The sequence below is a fragment of the Triticum aestivum genome, chromosome 2B, assembly GCF_018294505.1.
Source record: "Triticum aestivum cultivar Chinese Spring chromosome 2B, IWGSC CS RefSeq v2.1, whole genome shotgun sequence".
NCBI classification, from domain to species: Eukaryota; Viridiplantae; Streptophyta; class Magnoliopsida; order Poales; family Poaceae; genus Triticum; species Triticum aestivum.
Genome location: NC_057798.1, coordinates 230,211,471 through 230,230,307, shown reverse-complemented (window position 1 = coordinate 230,230,307; position 18,837 = coordinate 230,211,471). Strand labels below are relative to the sequence as shown.

General features: G+C 45.2%; 1 protein-coding gene and 1 pseudogene across 1 annotated transcript; one reads left to right on the top strand and one right to left on the bottom strand.

Annotated features, from left to right (window-relative positions):
* Window positions 1-401: 401 nt before the first annotated feature.
* LOC123041115 (obtusifoliol 14-alpha demethylase-like) lies at window positions 402-2,110 on the top strand (annotated as a pseudogene).
* Window positions 2,111-4,419: 2,309 nt separating this feature from the next.
* Window positions 4,420-17,784, bottom strand: LOC123044517 (uncharacterized protein At4g19900). Its single transcript, XM_044467260.1, has 5 exons — window positions 16,434-17,784; window positions 11,600-11,749; window positions 7,318-7,455; window positions 5,466-5,657; window positions 4,420-4,940 (listed from the first exon to the last, which is right to left on the bottom strand). The coding sequence occupies exons 1-5, from the start codon at window positions 17,609-17,611 to the stop codon at window positions 4,754-4,756; spliced, it is 1,845 nt and encodes a 614-aa protein (XP_044323195.1). The 5' UTR covers window positions 17,612-17,784; the 3' UTR covers window positions 4,420-4,753.
* Window positions 17,785-18,837: the final 1,053 nt, after the last annotated feature.

The window sequence follows — 18,837 nt, the reverse complement described above, 5'->3', positions numbered from 1 at the left end:
AGAAGTGTTGCCATATGGATGTTTCGAAACCAACTTAATTAGTGATGGGGCAAGTACTGAATCATTTTACCATGTTTTTACCAAAAGTTTTAAATAACCGTGATGTAGTCACGCTATAGAGACTTGAGCAGGGTGATGCTGAATGATATTTATAATTTTATTTGGTAAAGTTACAAAATAGAGGGTTATAGCCCCGCTATACCCGCGTTATACTAGCTGTTTGAGAAGGATGCCACTATTTGGCATAGCTCCTAATTTAAAACTATGGTTCTTATGGATTTTTTCTTTGCCAGAGTTCTTACAGGATTAGTTCCAATAGCATCTGGATTGCAGACATGGATTTAGCAAGAGTCCTCTGGGTAGCATGTGTTGCTATTTTCGTGGCCATCGTGTCGACAATGATGGCCTGACGACGACCGACGTTCTCCCAGACAATGAAGCGATCACCTTCTCCACCGCCCATGGCCGCAGGGGCTCCCCTTCTTGGGATCCTCCCGGCGCTTCTCACCAAGGGCCCCCTGCAAGTGATCCGCGACGCCCACACGGAGATGGGGAGCGTGTTCACGGTGAGACTGTTGCATCACAAGGTGACCTTCCTGGTTGGGCCAGACGTGTCGAGCCATTTCTACCAAGGGCTGGACTTGGAGATTAGCCAGGACGAGGTCTCCCAGTTCACCATTCCGACTTTCGGCCCCGGCGTCGCCTTCGACGTGGACTTCGCTACTCGCCGCGAGCAGTTCCGCTTCTTTGGTGACGCCATGAAGCCGGCCAAGCTCAGGACTTACGCCGGACTGATGGTGCGCGAAGTCGAGGTAAGAAATAAGATGACATGTTTAGTAGCCTTGATTTTCTTGTTAACTATTGCAAACATATACATGTGCGCGCGCGCGTGTGCTAGTAATTCTGATCTGATGTGTACTCCGTACTTGTGTATGTTACACATGCAGGAGTACTTTGCGAGATGGGGACAGTCCGGCACGGTTGACTTGAAGCAGGAGCTAGAGCAGCTCGTCACGCTCGTAGCCAGCCGGTGCTTGTTCGGGGAGGAGGTCCGGGCCAAGATGCTCGGCGAAGTCGCAACGCACCTCCGTGAACTCAACGACGGCATGCGCCTCGTCACCATCCTGTTCCCGCACCTGCCCATCCCGGCGCACCGTAGACGCGACAGGGCGCGTGCTAGGCTCGGCGAGATATTCTCCAGCATCGTCAGCTCCCGCAAAGCAGGCTACCCCGACGGTGGTCCGGATGACATTCTGCAGTGCCTGATCGATTCCAGGTACAAAGACGGCCGCGCCACGACCGAGACGGAGGTCGTCGGGATGCTTGTCTCGGCGCTGTTCGCGGGGCAGCACACAAGCTCCAGCACGGGCACGTGGACCGGAGCGCGCCTCCTCGCGCGCGCCAACACCGAGCACCTGCGCGCCGCCATCCGGGAGCAGGAGCGGATCGTGGCGCGGCACGGGGACCGCGTCGACTACGAGGTTCTACAGGAGATGGACACCCTCCACCGCTGCGTCAAGGAGGTTCTGCGGCTCCACCCGCCGGCGATGATGCTGCTGCGTCACGCGCGCCGGAGCTTCACCGTGCGGACCAGGGAGGGTGACGAGTACGAGATCCCGGAGGGGCGTACCGTCGCGAGCCCGCTGGTGCTCCACAACCGTCTCTCATATGTGTACATGGACCCGGAGAGGTACGAGCCGGACCGGTTCGGCCCCGCCAGAGCGGAGGATGTGGCCGGCGGAGCGTTCTCGTACACGGCCTTCGGTGGCGGGCGCCACGCCTGCGTTGGTGAGGCATTCGCATATATGCAGATCAAGGTTATATGGAGCCACCTGCTGAGGAACTTCGAGATGGAGATGATGTCGCCGTTCCCCGGGACGGACTGGAACGTGGTCATGCCGGGGCCCAAGGGGAAGGCCATGGTCCGCTACAGCAGAAAGAGGATGTCAGCGGCCGCCTAAATTACGAGCTGATAGATGCGCTACGTGTATCATGTTGCATGTTTACTTTCTCCTCGCACCAATAAATTGCCGTTCTAAAGTAAGTTAACCGTTGCGCTTGAATTAGGAGTACTGTATTTGTTCGACAAGCCAATGATGGAGCGCCTTTCATGAGAGTGGGATGTATATACAATGGTGACCGTGTGTGTCAGTGTGTGTACTATAGCTGAGCACTTTGAGACTTGTCAATGTATTATACCCCCTCTTGGCAAAATACTAGGTCGATCCGTTTTTATTTACTTCGCATACTAGCTTTGACTGAAATCAAATTTTATAAAATTTGACCAAGTATAAAGAAAACAGTGCGAACATTTACAGCAACAAATATTTATGACGTGAAAGTATGTGGTGTATGTATTACTAATATAATTTTCCTACAAACTCTAAGTCCAAAAAAATCCAGGAATCTCAACACCAAACTGTCTGGACACCGATGGTTCATTATTCTCAGGTGGACAGTGTTTCGTGTGGTACAAGTATCTAGTCTGGTTGTATTAATTGGGTCAGCCCGCAATTGTGCTAATGTGAAATGCTCGTAAGAAACATGCAAAATGAGGCAGATTATATATGGCGTTCCCTCACCTATAAAAAATAAAAGAAGTTATGTGTGTCCGTTTGAAAAAATTGTGCAAGTTTTTCTAGCGCGAAGATATGTCATCATGACATTTTTGTAATTAATAATATGAATCGGCCTATCGGCAGGCTCTCACGCCGATAGAACGCACGTGCTCAACACGTCTCGTAGGGCCCACACCACTCCCTTTCCTGTGGACCGTGTGTGTGTGCACTTTGTTGTTGTTTTTTCTTAAGGAGACTATATCTAAACACTTTAAAGACTTGACAACATATCATACCGTCTCTTAGCAAAATATAAGATGTAAATTTGATTGTAATTCAAAATTTTCTAATTCAACCAAGTTGACAAATAATATAAGCATCTATAATACTAAATAAATACACTGCCAACACCCGCAATTGTGCTATGTGTAATGCTCGTAAAGAACATGCAAAATGAGGCAGATTATAGATAGTGTTCCCTCGCCTATAAAAAATAAAAGAAGTTAAAAGGTCGTTCCTGATGTGTGTGCGTTTGAAAAACTGGGCAAGTTTTTCTGGTGCGAAGATGTGTCATCATGATATTTTTGTAATTAATGATGTGAATCGGCCGACTGGCAGGCTCTCACACCGGTAGAACGCACGTGCTCAACACGTCTCGTAGGGCCCACGCCATTCCCTTTCCTATGAACCGTGTGTGTGCACACTTTATTGTTGTTTTTTTAGGAAGACTATATCTAAACACTTTAAAGACTTAACAATATATTATACCGTCTCTTAGCAAAATATAAGACGTAAATTTGATTGTAATTTAAAATTTTCTAATTCAACCAAGTTGACAAATAATATAAGCATCCATAATACTAAATAAATGCACTACCAACACCCGCAATTGTGCTATGTGTAATGCTCGTAAAGAACATGCAAAATGAGGCAGATTATAGATGGTGTTCCCTCGCCTAAAAAATAAAAGAAGTTAAAAGGTCGTTTCGGATGTGTGTTCGTCTGAAGGAAGTGTGCAAGTTTTTCTGGTGCGAAGATGTGTCATCATAATATTTTTGTAATTAATAATGTGAATAGGCCGACCAGCAGACTCTCACGCCAGTAGAACGCACACGCTCAACGTGTCTCATATGGCCCACACCACTCCCTTTCCTGTGTAGACAGCAGCTTTACCACTGCGCCAAGGCTCCCCTATAATAATAAATAAATACATCACCAAAACATATTTCGTGGCAATATCCACGGCTACTGAATTCATATGGTACTAATAGTTTCTCTACAAACTTGGTCAAAAAAAAACTTGTGACATTGTACAAAATTTGCTATGTCTTGAAAAGGACTCCCTATTACCAGAGTTTCATCTCGAACACACAAGGGTTTATGAAGTTGTTTGCGGGGAAGCAGCACCAAAACAGTTCAGAGCACTGAGTTTGATTTGAAGCCTGCGCCAGTTCCTGCGATTAAGTTTCAATCATATGACGTTCACGTTTGGCCCACGGGCTTGTAATAAAGGTAGCTCGTGCTATGGCTGCTCATGGTGCAAATGCACTGGAGCCTCGCCTACTATGGGTGGAGTCAGTGCTAGTTGCGCAATCTGGTGATAGAAAATTTTAGCTTGGATGTGCTACAAACGTATCCTTGGCCACTTTCAATCAAACAAGTCAAAAAATAGTTTGTCCGATTTGTGGAGCAGTGTAAGTTCAAGAAATAATTTGGTAGATTTGTTGAAACAGAGAAAGCTGTTCTCAGTAACCTGCCATAATTTTTGCACTGTACTTCAGCATTCAAAAGATAAACATCAATAGTTATTCCCTAATGATTTGCTGGATTGCAAGCAAGATATAAGTATAACAAGAAAAGATGAATATCAAAACACTCATTTACTCAAACCTCTTAATTTCAAATGCCCAAGTTGTTGAATTCAATATTTGCAGTAAGCAGATTTCCTATCAACACCAACAACAAAAAGGGTCAAAGTCACCAAAATTGCACTTGGTTGTAGCATCACCGCCGATACCCTGTTGAAAAGAATATATATCTACAATGCCACCATAATATTTTCCCCGTTACACTTTTTAGGCAGACTTCAACAGTATACTAGCCATATTTTGTACCCATTAGACTGGCGAATTTCTTCTGTATATGTATTCTAAACCAATATGAAGCTCATCGTGGGAACTCCAGGTTGCTACCAACTATAGAACATCAAGGCAATGGAGACAGTAATGGTTAAGAATTCTCTCAACAAGACTGTTGGATTCAGGAACCAGAGAAGATGTAATGCTGTTCCAGAAGTGGAAAGTGGTAGAGTAGTTCAGAATCCTGGAAAACAGAGCATCATGTTGTGCTCTTTCAGCCGTACTGTTTGGTTCAGAGAAGTACCTGCAGTACATCAATACTGCAATGAGCATGCATACCACAAATTTAACCAGTGCTATCTGAAGAAAAAAGGGTTACTTCATGTTTTTTCTTAAAAAGTCCTTTAACAATCTTATATGCAAAGTAGTTAACTTCTTTCGCGGGGGTAAATGCTAAATGCTAAACTTTTGGAATGGTTGACATGCATCAAGTCCAGAGACTGAATTTTGCAATAACTGTTCAGGATCAAGAAGCATATTGACAAACATTGCAGCAATTACAACTCGCAAGAGCATCAGAGTCGGAAAACATGAGGCAATGTTCTGCAGTGTGAGACAACTTTGATGAAACAAAGGGGCGACAAGAGGAAAGAGTACTACAACAGAAGTGTAAATATTTTAATTGGTAAAGTTCATATTGCTGGTTGAGATCAAACCTTGATGTATAGACTAACAATTGTATAGCTTAGAGCAGAATATTACTTCCAAATAGTAAAGCTGAACAAATTGGCTGACCATGGAAGGACCAATGGATGGACAAACTACATACCTATTGATATCCGTAGAATTTATGGGGTAGAATGTAAATGAGGGTTCCAACTGTATCTCAAGGTGCTCCCTATTTGGATCACTGTCAGAATGATTTCTTATTACTCTTGTCATAAGTTCAGCACCATTCCACTGCATGAGAGTATCATCATATGTTGAATACCATTCCTTCAGGCACTCGAGCAAAAATGGGCTGCATCAGCAAAAGTAATGTATGAAACTACATGCATGGGTTAGAAGTATTAGAAGAGCTTGAGAATGTTAATTCATTATTCAAGCCATTGCATTTGACACCAAGCCTCATAAAACACATTGTGCTACAATAAAATTTTGCATGTTCAAGTTGTTAATGCCTTGACAGAACATCCAAAATTATGATTTTAGGATTTTGTGTTGTAACTATTTGTGTCCCTGTTACATGATAGGATAGCATTAACTTTGTCTAATTTTAATTAAGCTAGCCACATTTCCCAACAACCAATACGGCTAGATGCGATTACAATACATATACTCCATATTAGTAAACATAGCTGTATTATACAACTCTAATGCTTATGGCTAAAATATATCTATTAGATTTTTCCTGCAAATGTAGCAGTTATTGTCTGCACCGCCATAATCTACACCCGCCAATAAGCAATCTAGATACTGTATTTCTTTGTTTCCTCCAATTAAGGAATTTCTGGCGCAGTGGTAAAGCTGCTGCCTTGTGACCATGAGGTCACGGGTTCAAGTCCTGGAAACAGCCTCTTGCAGAAATGTAGGGAAAGGCTGCGTACAATAGACCCAAAGTGGTCGGACCCTTCCCCAGACCCTGCGCAAGCAGGAGCTACATGCACTGGGGCTGCCCTCCAATTAAGGAATTTCTGGCCTCTGAGAGCTAATGTGAAGGTTTTTCTAACATCTTTCAAATGACATAATAGATGAAACTTATCCTGTATACTTAAAGAGTTGATTTCCACAACTTCTATTTACCTCAACATGCCCGCATGCCACCTCATCAACCCCACTAATTTTATTTCTCTGATCCTCTCTATATGCATGTTCTTAAATAGTTGAAACTCACTATTTATTTTTCTAGCACATGCAAGACCTCCATATTTCATTTTTCAACATGTCCAAAGCCTTCACATCATCAATCATACGCAAGACCTCCACATTCCATTTTCCAACAAATGCAAAGCCTCCATATCATCAAGCACATGCAAGACCTCCACATCATTGACTTTTTAGCAACAAATCATTTCACTGAAGCTAGAAAATGACGAGCCACTATAACGTGCAGTCGCCCCTCACATCATTCGATTGTTTTAGCAAAAAATCACTTCACTGAAGCTAGAAAAACTAGTCACTATAAAGTGCAATCACCTCTATATATATGGCGAGAATATGGAGATATTATTCTTATATTTTCTTTTTTTTCTAGAATATGCACAAGCGTGCATATCATCTATTAAAGGAGTGACAAAGAAACCAAGTTACATACACTGCCCTTTTTTTATTCTTTATAAGTTTATTGCTATAAATTCCCACAACAACGTGTGGGTATTATCTAGTTTATCCAACTACCCTTAAAAAGAGATGGACTGCTAATATATAGTTGAACAATCCATGTGTCTTCGTAATTTAAATTGAAAATTCAGGTATGTGAAATTCTGTCCTTTGAACATCTGCAAGCGTTGTGGCACGTCATTAATTGAATTACATACCAAGACAACAAGTATGACCTAGACAGACCAAAATTGATGCCTAATTTGTACGCATGAATACATAGGATACCATTTGAGATGTAAGGGAAATAGGAATTAAAAAAGGAAATGGTTATATATGAGATCACATGATACTATCATTACCTCTGTTTTTCAAATGCCAATACAGCACCACTGAAACTGGAACCTCTAGAAACTTCTTTTACAGTACCAATAGAATTTCGGAGGGATTTCAATGGTTTGAGTACAATAATATCAGAGTCAAGGTATATACCACCATATCTGCATGCAGAACATAGATCGTATATCAGTATTTTGTCCTAAAAATAAGAAGAATTGAAACTGTACTCATGATTACATTTATGTTCTCACGGCACCCGACTCCTCAACATTCAAGTTGTTATGTATGTATATATCCCTCCCCTATCTCCCTACAACCCTAGTACTACCTCCGTCCGGGTTTATAGGACCGGTGAGCCATATCTCAAGGACCAAGGCACCGTTGTTTAATCGAATAAACTCTTTGGATTGCCCGCTAAGCCTGCATGCATCCAATGAAACAGCTTGAATGCAGCGCTTCAGCAGCCCATTTATCACACATACCTGCACGCTTTCTCTGACCAGCCGCATGCATCCAATGAATAGCAGCCTTTTACTGCTCTTTGCTTGCATGCCCAGCGCTATAAAATAGGAGGCCTAATAAGTCGGGACGGCGCTCGCTGGCTAGCCAGACCTATAATCCCGGACGGAGGTAGTACACCGCACAAGTATACACACATACCATTTTTGGGTCCAGTAAAAATTGGAAGCTCACCGAAAGAAAGTCTTGGGTAAAATTTAATAATCAACTACTTTTTCGTTGAGATCAAGGGAATGTTGACTACATGTAAAGCACATTTCAATCTTATGTTCTTTATTATCTATTCATCTACGAAAAAAGATAGGCAAAATACAGAGAATAGATGTTTACAGCTAAATCAGGATTGATTGTTAGTTTATGACAGTCCAAGATGAAATTTGTTCTGTTTTGTTGTCCTATTTTAGATGCTTGAATCTTCATGTCATGTGACAATTTAGAAACAATTATGTTCTTTGGTTTACGACTATTTATGTAGTGCTATATGTTAGTTGTACATGCGAAGGGTGCGAAGGCGCATTTGACTCGACGAGTGTGAAGGGTAAGGAAGCTAGCCGAGCCTAGGAGAATTCGCTTAGGTAGCTGGAACGTAGGGTCTTTGACAGGGAAGCTTCGGGAGCTAGTTGATGCAGCGGTGAGGAGAGGTGTTGATATCCTTTACGTCCAAGAAACCAAATGGAGGGGACAGAAGACAAAGGAGGTGGAGGATATCGGCTTCAAGCTGTGGTACACGGGGACGGCTGCAAACAGAAATGGCGTAGGCATCTTGATCAACAAGAGCCTCAAGTATGGGGTGGTAGACGTCAAGAGACGTGGGGACCGGATTATCCTGGTCAAGCTGGTAGTTGGGGACTTAGTTCTCAATGTTATCAGCGCGCATGCCCCGCAAGTAGGCCACAATGAGAACACCAAGAGGGAGTTCTGGGAAGGTCTGGAAGACATGGTTAGGAGTGTACCGATTGGCGAGAAGCTCTTCATAGGAGGAGACCTCAATGGCCACGTGGGTACATCTAACACAGGTTTTGAACGGGTGCATGGGGGCTTTGGCTATGGTATCAGGAATCAAGAAGGAGAAGATGTCTTTCTAAAGAGAGAATCACATCTGGTGACTTTTAGTAGTGGCCAACACTCTAGCCAGATTGATTTCATCCTCTCAAGAAGAGAAGATAGGCGTGTGTGCCTAGACTATAAGGTGATACCTGGAGAGAGTGTTGTACTTCCGCTTTCGGATTCGTGTCCAGCGGGATAAGCGTGCCAAAGTCGCTAGAACGAAGTGGTAGAAGCTCAAGGGGGAGGTAGCTCAGGCGTTCAAGGAGAGGGTCATTAAGGAGGGCCCTTGGGAGGAAGGAGAGGATGCGGACAATGTGTGGATGAAGATGGTGACTTGCATTCGTAAGGTGGCCTCGGAGGTGTTTGGAGTGTCCAGGGAAAGGAGAAGCGAAGATAAGGATACCTGGTGGTGGAATGATGATGTCCAGAAGGCGATTAAAAAGAAAGATTGTTTCAGACGCCTATACCTGGATAGGAGTGCACCTATACCTGGATAGGAGTGCAGACAACATGGAGAAGTACAAGATGACGAAGAAGGCCGCAAACAAGCTGTCAGTGAAGCAAGGGGTCGGGCTTATGAGAACCTCTACCAATGGTTAGGCATGAAGGAAGGCGAAAGGGACATCTATAAGATGGCCAAGATCCGAGAGAGGAAGACGAGGGATATTGGCCAAGCTAAATGCATCAAGGACGGAACAAACCAACTCTTGGTGAAGGACGAGGAGATTAGGCATAGATGGCGGGAATACTTCGACAAGTTGTTCAATGGGGAGAATGAGAGTTCTACCATTGAACTGGACGACTCCTTTGATAAGACCAGCATGCGTTTTGTGCGGCGAATCCAGGAGTCTGAGGCCAAGGAGGCTTTAAAAAGGATGAAAGGACACAAGGGGATGGGCCCTGATTGTATCCCCATTGAGGTGTGGAAAGGCCTCAGAGACATAGCGATAGTATGGCTAACCAAGCTTTTCAACCTCATTTTTCGGGCAAACAAGATGCCAGAAGAATGGAGATGGAGTATATTAGTACCAATCTTCAAGAACAAGGGGCGATGTTCGAGTTGTACTAATTACCGTGGAATTAAGCTGATGAGCCATACAATGAAGCTATGGGAGAGTCATTGAGCACCGCTTAAGAAGAATGACAAGCGTGACCAAAAATCAGTTTGGTTTCATGCCTGGGAGGTCGACCATGGAAGCCATTTTCTTGGTACGACAACTCATGGAGAGACACAGGGAGCAAAAGCAGGACTTGCATATGGTGGTCATTGACTTGGAGAAGGCCTATGATAAGATACCGCGGAATGTCATGTGATGGGCCTTGGAAAAACACAAAGTCCCAGTAAAGTACATTACCCTCATCAAGGACATGTACGATAATGTTGTGACAAGTGTTCGAACAAGTGATGTCGCCACTGATGACTTCCCAATTAAGATAGGACTGCATTAGGGGTCAGCTTTGAGCCCTTATCTTTTTGCCTTGGTGATGGATGAGGTCACAAGGGATATACAAGGAGATATCCCATGGTGTATGCTCTTTGCGGATGATGTGGTGCTTGTTGACGATAGTCGGACGGGGGTAAATAGGAAGTTAAAGTTATGGAGACAAACCTTGGAATCGAAAGGGTTTAGGCTTAGTAGAACTAAAACCGAGTACATGATGTGCGGTTTCAGTACTACTAGGTGTGAGAAGGAGGTTAGCCTTGATGGGCAGGTGGTGCCTCAGAAGGACACCTTTCGATATTTGGGGCCAATACTGCAGGAGGATGGGGGTATTGATGAAGATGTGAACCATCGAATCAAAGCCGAATGGATGAAGTGGCGCCAAGCTTTTGGCATTCTCTGTGATAAGAGAGTGCCACAAAAGCTAAAAGGCAAGTTCTACAGGACGGCGGTTCGACCTGCAATGTTGTATGGCACTGAGTGTTGGCCGACTAAAAGGCAACATATTCAACAGTAAGGTGTGGCGGAGATGCGTATGTTGAGATGGATGTGTGGCCACACGAGGAAGGATCGAGTCCGAAATGATGATATACGAGTAGAGTTGGGGTAGCACCCATTGAAGAGAAGCTTGTCCAACATTGTCTGAGATGGTTTGGGCATATTCAGCGCAGGCCTCCAGAAGCTCCAGTGCATAGCGAACGGCTAAAGTGTGCGGAGAATGTGAAGAGAGGTCGGGGTAGACCGAATTTTACATGGGAGGAGTCCGTTAAAAGAGACCTGAAGGATTGGAGTATCATCAAAGAACTAGCTATGGACATGGGTACATGGAAGCTTGCTATCCATGTGCCAGAGCCATGAGTTGGTCACGAGATCTTATGGGTTTCACCTCTAGCCTAGCCCAACTTGTTTGGGACTAAAGACTTTGTTGTTTGTTGTTGTTGTTGTTTGTTATATGTTAGTTGTACACTTGTATTTTTAAGTTCTAACTGATCTGGAGTGTTGTTAGATTTAACAACTAACTGTTCATCTGTTTTCAATGGCATTGGGGGTCAACTGTTTCCAAATGAAAGGCTCTTTTCGTAACTCTAACTGTTCTACCTGACTATTCATTGCTAGTGTATTCACTTGACTACTCATTGCTGGTGCAGATTCATCCACAACTCTACATGGATATAATACCTTTTGGAAAGCATAATAGTTCCATTTTTTCTCTAGATAGTTTTAACAGACTGTCAAATAAACTATGCATGTAATCAAGAAATGTTGGCACTAGTATGCAGTACTATTATTTTCTTACCTGTAAAGAGCAGCAAGGCGTACTAGCTCACTGTAATGCAAGGGGTAATTTACTGTTTTCCGCCATTCATACCACACCGATGCAAAAATGTGGGTTGGTGTGCCCTCCAAAAGTTCATCAAGATTTGGCACTGCAACTGCAACCTTGTGTCTGAAAGAGGAAAAATTAATTATGAGTAGCGAAAACAATTATTCATAAGATCTACAACTGTAGCGAAAACAATTATTCATTTGACAACTGTAGCGAAAACAATTATTCATAAGATCTACAACATGAAATGCACATTATATTGATGGTCATATATATACGCTAAATACAAGACGGTGTTCAGAATATTGAGTACATATATTCTAAGCAAATAGACATTCTAGCTTGGCTGTATGATTTAGTGAGAATTTAACTGCGGGCACATGATTTGGCTCCTTCACATGGTAGATACTACTCCCTCTGTAACTTGATATAAGACGTTCTTTGACATTATCACTATGTCAAAAAAGGTCTTACATTAAGTTACAGAGAGTTACTAACAACACAAATCAATGTCCTACTTGTGTCTTAGCTGAAAGCTTGACAAGGCCTATTTAGTGTATTTGGACACCCAACCACTCACATGTACATGTAGAATGGGGCATTCAAAACCAGACAGGGATTCCTTCTCCTAGAGTTGCTCTAGGGTCCAGTCCGCCTTAAAAACTAAAAAATGAACTGCCACTAAAAAAATGGTGAAAAAAGGGGGCATAACTAAGAAGACCTTCCGAGCTACAAATTTCGCAGGAGTATTACAAACAAGTAAAGAAGATGCATGACGTTGCATGGTGCACAAACACCAAATAAGATCAACAAATTGTAGCAGAGCTCAGTGTATCTGTCTCTTGACTGTAGGTCACTATATAAACATGGCGCGGAAGGGAGCAGACCAATATGAAACACATTGATATTCATGGCAAAGGAGGGTGTTGTAGACAAACTAATACGGGGGAACAACTCGCAGAAGAGGGGGAACAAAAAGCGGTCACATGGCTTGGGCTTCCCTGTAAACAGGTAGCCATGGACATTCAGCAACAAGGTAAACATCCTTTGGCGAGAGGTCGGATGGCAACACATGAAGCTGAATGAAGCTATATGAAGGGGGGCACTAGTCAAGGGAGAAATTGGTCAGCAGTTGAGGGAGAAACGAGTCTAGAATGGTCAAGGAAGACGACGACAGAACTTTACACACTAGGGACTATCTCAATCCTTGAACTCAGAGATAGATGGCGCACCATTCTTATAGGCAGTAGCCCTAACAACGTAACTACAATAATGTGGATTCTAACTGCAGATAAAAGGGAACTACTAATCAACCAAACGTACAAGTAATGGACTTTCTGCTGCCAATTGTTGGTATTTGGATTGCTTGCCCATATGGCTGGACAGGGGAATGCGTACAACAGAATCATCATCAAACAGAAAAAGAATCCTCTCCAAACTACTTGAACATGTCTATCTGAATAGCCATTACGGCTGCAGCACCTTTCGTTGTTCCCATGGGCTGTAGCTAGTATAGCTGATGTTTCACATGTTTACAACACAAGTATAGATGATATCTTAGAAGGATGTCATTTCGGCGCGGAAAACACATCTGTCCATGGATGGCAAGTGAAAAAAATATCGCTTTTGAAATGTTATAAGATGCAATGACTATTCGGAAGATCTCAAATGTCTGGTAATCAAGCAATAAGTCACCAAAGGAAACCAGCCACTCTGATGCCTAAGCGCCTAAAGCGGGCATATTAGTAAGGCACTGCCAGGGCGCCTTATCGCCTAAGCGATGCCTAAGTGTCTAAGGCAGGACGCCTTATAAACAATGCAGCCACTGAAATAAAAGATAGAAATTTTCAGATGGTAGATAATTTAAAATGATCCAATACTTATGCTACTTACTTTATAGGCGGGTATTCAGTTGTACATATGTAATACACTCCATCAGTAAAAACCACCTTCTCTTGGTAAATCATTAGTTATTCATCTAAAGAGCTTCTAATATATTACCTTGTAAAATTCGTGATATGGTGTATGCTTTAAACAAATACTCGAGCACAATCTTCAGAAAGAATGTGAACAGATTAGCTATGATTTGGGAAACGATCCCTTCCAGTCATCGGACAAGTCTTGCGCCAGTCGAGTGTGCGTCGTTTGATTCCATCAGATCGTACACTCCATATCCACGCAAATCGGTCCAGCGATGCTCACGCCGCCTCGCTTGTGTAGCAGCATGTGTTCGGTGGGACCCGCGAAAGAAGTCTTCGTCTGTGCCTTATCCGTTCCGGGCCACGCGCATCCACTTGTTTCCTTTCTTCCCCAGCTCCTCTCCTGTCTCGATTCCTTCTTTCACAGGAGTACTCTCCATCTGCCCTCCATGGACGAGCTCCCCATGTAAAAGTCGTTGTCCCGTGAGAGCGGTACAGATGTGGCCGCGACCTCCTCCCTTTTTTTCTCTTCCCCGTCCAAGCCGTTGCTGCCCCCCACCCTCTCCTCCCTGCTGCCGACGCTGCTGGGGCCTGTGGTGTTGCTGGGTGGTGGTTCTGTGATTCGTCGCAGACGGTGCTGCAATCTGCGGGTGGCGGTGCTGGAACCGGCCAATGGCGATGCTAAAACATTGGTCGTCTTTTTGCTGGAACTGACCAGCGGCGATGCTGCGTTGGCAGCCACTCGGTGCTGGGATCGACAACAGCCATGCTGGAACCGGCGGAGGCAGATGCTAGAACCGGCGACTCATGTCACGACCGACAGTGGAAAAAGCTGCAAGTGGCGTTGGCCCGTGCTGCAGCCGTGATTGATGGAAGCTACAACCGGCCATGGCGAGCTGCAACCTTGCGTGACGGCACCAGGGAATGCTATAACCGCGCGGGGGGGTGGACCACCGGAGCTTCTGGTTGTGACCACGGCTAGGAAGGGTGCTGGGAACCGGCACTCACCGTTGCTGCAACCGGCTACGGCGATGCCTATGGCGGAGCACCAACTGGGCAAGCATGCTACGACCGGTGGACTGGTTGCTGGAACCGACAGCACGATTTGCTGCATAGGGGGTGGAACCACATGGGCACCAGCGCTGCAACTGTCGAGCCGGCAAGGGGCCCCGGCGACCCGACGAGCGGTGCCATGGAGCTACAAGCTGGAGGCCACGGGGGAGACAACCAAGCAGGGGCTAGGAGAAACTGCCGCTAGCAAGAAGAGGGCATGCACAAAGGCGTAGCGGCTGAATCCTGTGGTTACGAGCGCGCACATCATGTGGCTGCACGGCGACCGGCCAAAATTTGGGCCGGTCGTCCGGCGCCTAGCGCTCCGCCTATGGTTTGCTCTTTTTGGAATGGTAATCGAGCAATAAGTCACCAAAAAGGACACCAGCCATTGAAACAAAGAGCCTTCACGATGATTCACTAATTGATGCTATTTACTTTTGTTGGGTATTCAGTTGTCCATATATGTGTTTGTATCCATTGGTAAAAAAAAAATGAGCTTCCAGTATATTAACCATGTAAAATTCATGGTATGGTGTATGATTTACATATAAATACTGCAGCACAAACTCCAGAAAAAAAAGGCGCACACTAATTGAGTATTGCTCTTTGCAAAATGCTCCTTGGGATTCCAGATCATCAATTACGTATTTACGGACTACTAGAGAATGGATCTTGCTGACCTAATATGCAGATTACAACCATCAAATGACCTTTTGAAGTGGATAAATCTAGAAAGGCAAGCAAAGTTGCAGCAAACAACTACGTTGGATAGCAAATAGCAAAGGTTAAAGCACCTAAAGGTGCACCATTTGTGATATTTAAGAAAGTTAATTAATTCAGACTAGGTCCAATCTGTATCATCCACACATAGCTAGCTGAGATATCACTTGATGTGCCAATGCTAACAGAGCTGGGGAGCAGTAATCTAAGAGGTGAGGGCATGTTTTTTATGCTTGTACAACTAATCCAGCTAATGTTAATAGTATAGGTAAACAGAATATAATACTTTAAACACTAAGTTAGAATCTTGTGTGGCGCTGACCAAATATGCAAACGCAAGCACAATAATGTACCGTTATCCTACTCATGAATACTTTATTGGATGGCTTGGGGTTCAATTAGTAATTTATTCTCCGGTTAGTAAGGAATAATCTGGGAGGATAAGAACACAATAAACTTCTACTCCCTCCATTCCGATTTACTCGTCGTGGTTTTAGTTCAAATTTGAACTAAAACCACGACGAGTAAATCGGAACGGAGGGAGTATACGCTAAGAACTAAAATAGCGAAGACAATATTCTGCACAGGTGTGGACCTAAGCCACTTTTAATCCAAGGGTTAGAAAAGAGAATGACCATGTGAAGGGTGGGATTCGAAATGCAATGACAGAGACTAGAGATTTCAATTCCCTTCAACGACAGTTTCTACTAAGTACATGTACATTTATGCCAGCAATAGTTCTAAAACATGGTGTTCGTTCCCCAGAAGTGACACATTTCCTCAAACAGCTGGTAAATATACTACTCCCTCCATTCCAAAATAGATGACCCAACTTTGTACTAACTTAGTACAAAATTGGGTCATCTATTTTGGAACGGAGGGAGTAGTATAAAGAAAGAAAAATACCGTGTAGCACCAAGTGGTTCTAGTTCTAGTTACTTCACGCTTTCATGTTGGAAGTATTATCTTTCCGTCGTTTGTTATTCACAGTTGGCTAATCTCATTAATTAAATACTAGTTATTACGAACACTACAAAGTTGTATGACTTCAGTTGTCACTCGCAAATTAAATATAAAGAAGCATCAGTGAATGAGCAGGTTATGAAACATACCCTTCCTTCACAAACTCATGGAAGGCCTCCAGCTCCAGGGTCTCCGACAGCATGACCACACAGGCATCAGGATGCTGCAGGAGCAAGCTCTCGAGCCCACGCTGGTGCCGAACACCATACGCCCACTGAGGGCTGTTCCATACCATGAACACCCTCATGGAGCACTTGCCATGCTCAAAGAACCTTTCCATGAACTCTGAGAACCCCAAATGTGGATCAATTCCTGGAAAGTGTCCCCACCTCCTAACTTCTTCCGGCTCCTCCTTCAGAATGGCTCCTATTCCATGCTCATTGTCGGACGACTTGAGGCTCCGCCGGGCAAAATTCTTGGATGAGTCTTTCTCAATTTCTGAGATGAGCATCCGCTGCACCATGCGGTCGCCACGGGTGAGTGAAGTCAGACCAGGACTGTCCGGGTCCTGGAGCAGAGGGTGGTTGCGAGGATTGAGGAACTCCAAGTTGGACCTGAGCATCCGATCGCGCCGGAGGTAGTCCGCCTTCCCCTCCAGCCACCGCGCCCAACCAGAGCGGAGCCGCGTCTCGCTACGGCCGGAGGCGGGCTTGAGGAGCAGCGCGTCCTCAATGCCGCTGATGGACGAGATCTCCACCCGCAGGTCCAGATCCACAGGCTCGTCGTCGGATCCAAAGGCGGCGGCGGCGATCCGACGCGGGGAGTCCAAGTGGGGGAACCCCGCGGGCGGGGGGTCGCCAGCGGGGGGGAGGCGGAAGGGGAGGCGGGCGACGCCGGCGGCGTGGTCCCAGAGGAAGGACGCGGCGGTGGCGGAGGCGGGCACGTCGTCGGCCGCGTCGGTGATGGCGGAGGAGTCGTCCTCGTCGAGCACGTCGAGCTCGTCGATGCGGTCGTCGTCGGGGTTGGTAGCCGCGGCGCCCTCGGTGGCGGCAGCTGTGGTCACAGCGGCGAGGGTGAGGTCGGGGTCGAGCGCGGCGGGCACGGGGTCGTCGTCGTCGTCCGCGAGGAGAGCGGTGGAGTTGGTGGTGGCGGAGTCGGTGGCGGGGGAGCGGGACGAGGAGGAGAGGGGGAAGGGCGAGGAGGAGGAGAGGCGGGAGTGGAGGACGGCGAGGGAGAGGAGCAGGAGCAGCGCCGCGGCGACGGCGCAGAGCTGCGGGCCGAGGCCGGAGCGCCGCCGCGCCGGGTGCGAGTGGGAGCGCGGCAGCATGTCGCGGTTGGAGGGACCCTCTCCCCTCTCTCCCCTGCAACCGCAAGGCTCCGCCGCGCGCGCCTGTAGCTGCGTTTTCTTCGTGTTCAAACCATGCCCGGTGACTCTAGCTAGTCGAACTGTCACAGTCGCGCTGCCTCACCAACCTTTGGCTACCAACTAGTAATCCTCTTTGGACAGGGAGCTGACCGTATGAACAGGGGAATAAGCTCGCTTTTGATGCACACATTCATCTTGGTCCCTTGACAGCCTGTTTGGCAACTTTTGACACAAGTCTAGAGGAGGAGGTTTGTGGTCGCATAAACAAGGGGAGTTTGCATTTTTAGTCTTATAAGAGCAATTCCAATGCATCAACCTAAACGCACTCACGGTTTGTCCGTTTTTTTTCGTTTGGGTCGGCTTGTCTGTCCCTTCCGCGTTTGGGTTGGTCGTGCACCCAACACACGGACGCATTTTCGTTCTGGCGCTCGGTATGCGGTCATTTTGAGCTCTTTTTGCCACATATCAAAAGAGTTGGCCCAAGTTCACATAATTCAAAGAAATACAGATATCTCGTAGTTTACAAGCCAAATAGAAATTAAATTTCACAAATACATTTGAAAGAAAAAATAGCTGGCTCATCTACTGGTTGTCAACGTGAGCCCATATATGTGTTGGAAATATGTCCTAGAGGCAATAATAAAGATGTTATTATCATATTTCCTTGTTCATGATAAATGTTTATTATCCATGCTAAAATTGTATTGATCGAAAACTTAAATACATGTGTGGATACATAAATGAATATTGTGTCCCTAGTAGGTCTATACTAGACTAGCTCGTTGATCAAAGATGGTTAAAGTTTCCTAACCATAAACATGAGTTGTCATTTGATAACGGAATCACATCATTAAGAGAATGATGTGATAGACACATCTAAGCGTATGTTTAGCATCAGATCGTATCACTTAGTTCAATTGCTACAATTTTCATCATGTCAAGTATCTGCTCCTTACACCATGAGATCGTGCCACTCTCGAATAACGAAAGAATACTTTGTGGGTTATCAAACATCACTTCGTAACCTGGTCATCATAAAGGTGCTCCACAGGTATCTCAAAAAGTGTTTGTTAGGTTGTATAGATCGAGACTGGGATTTGTCACTCCCTGTGATGGAGAGATATCTCTAGGCCCTCCCAGTAATACAACATCATGAATAGCTTGCAAGCATGTGAGTAATGTGTTTA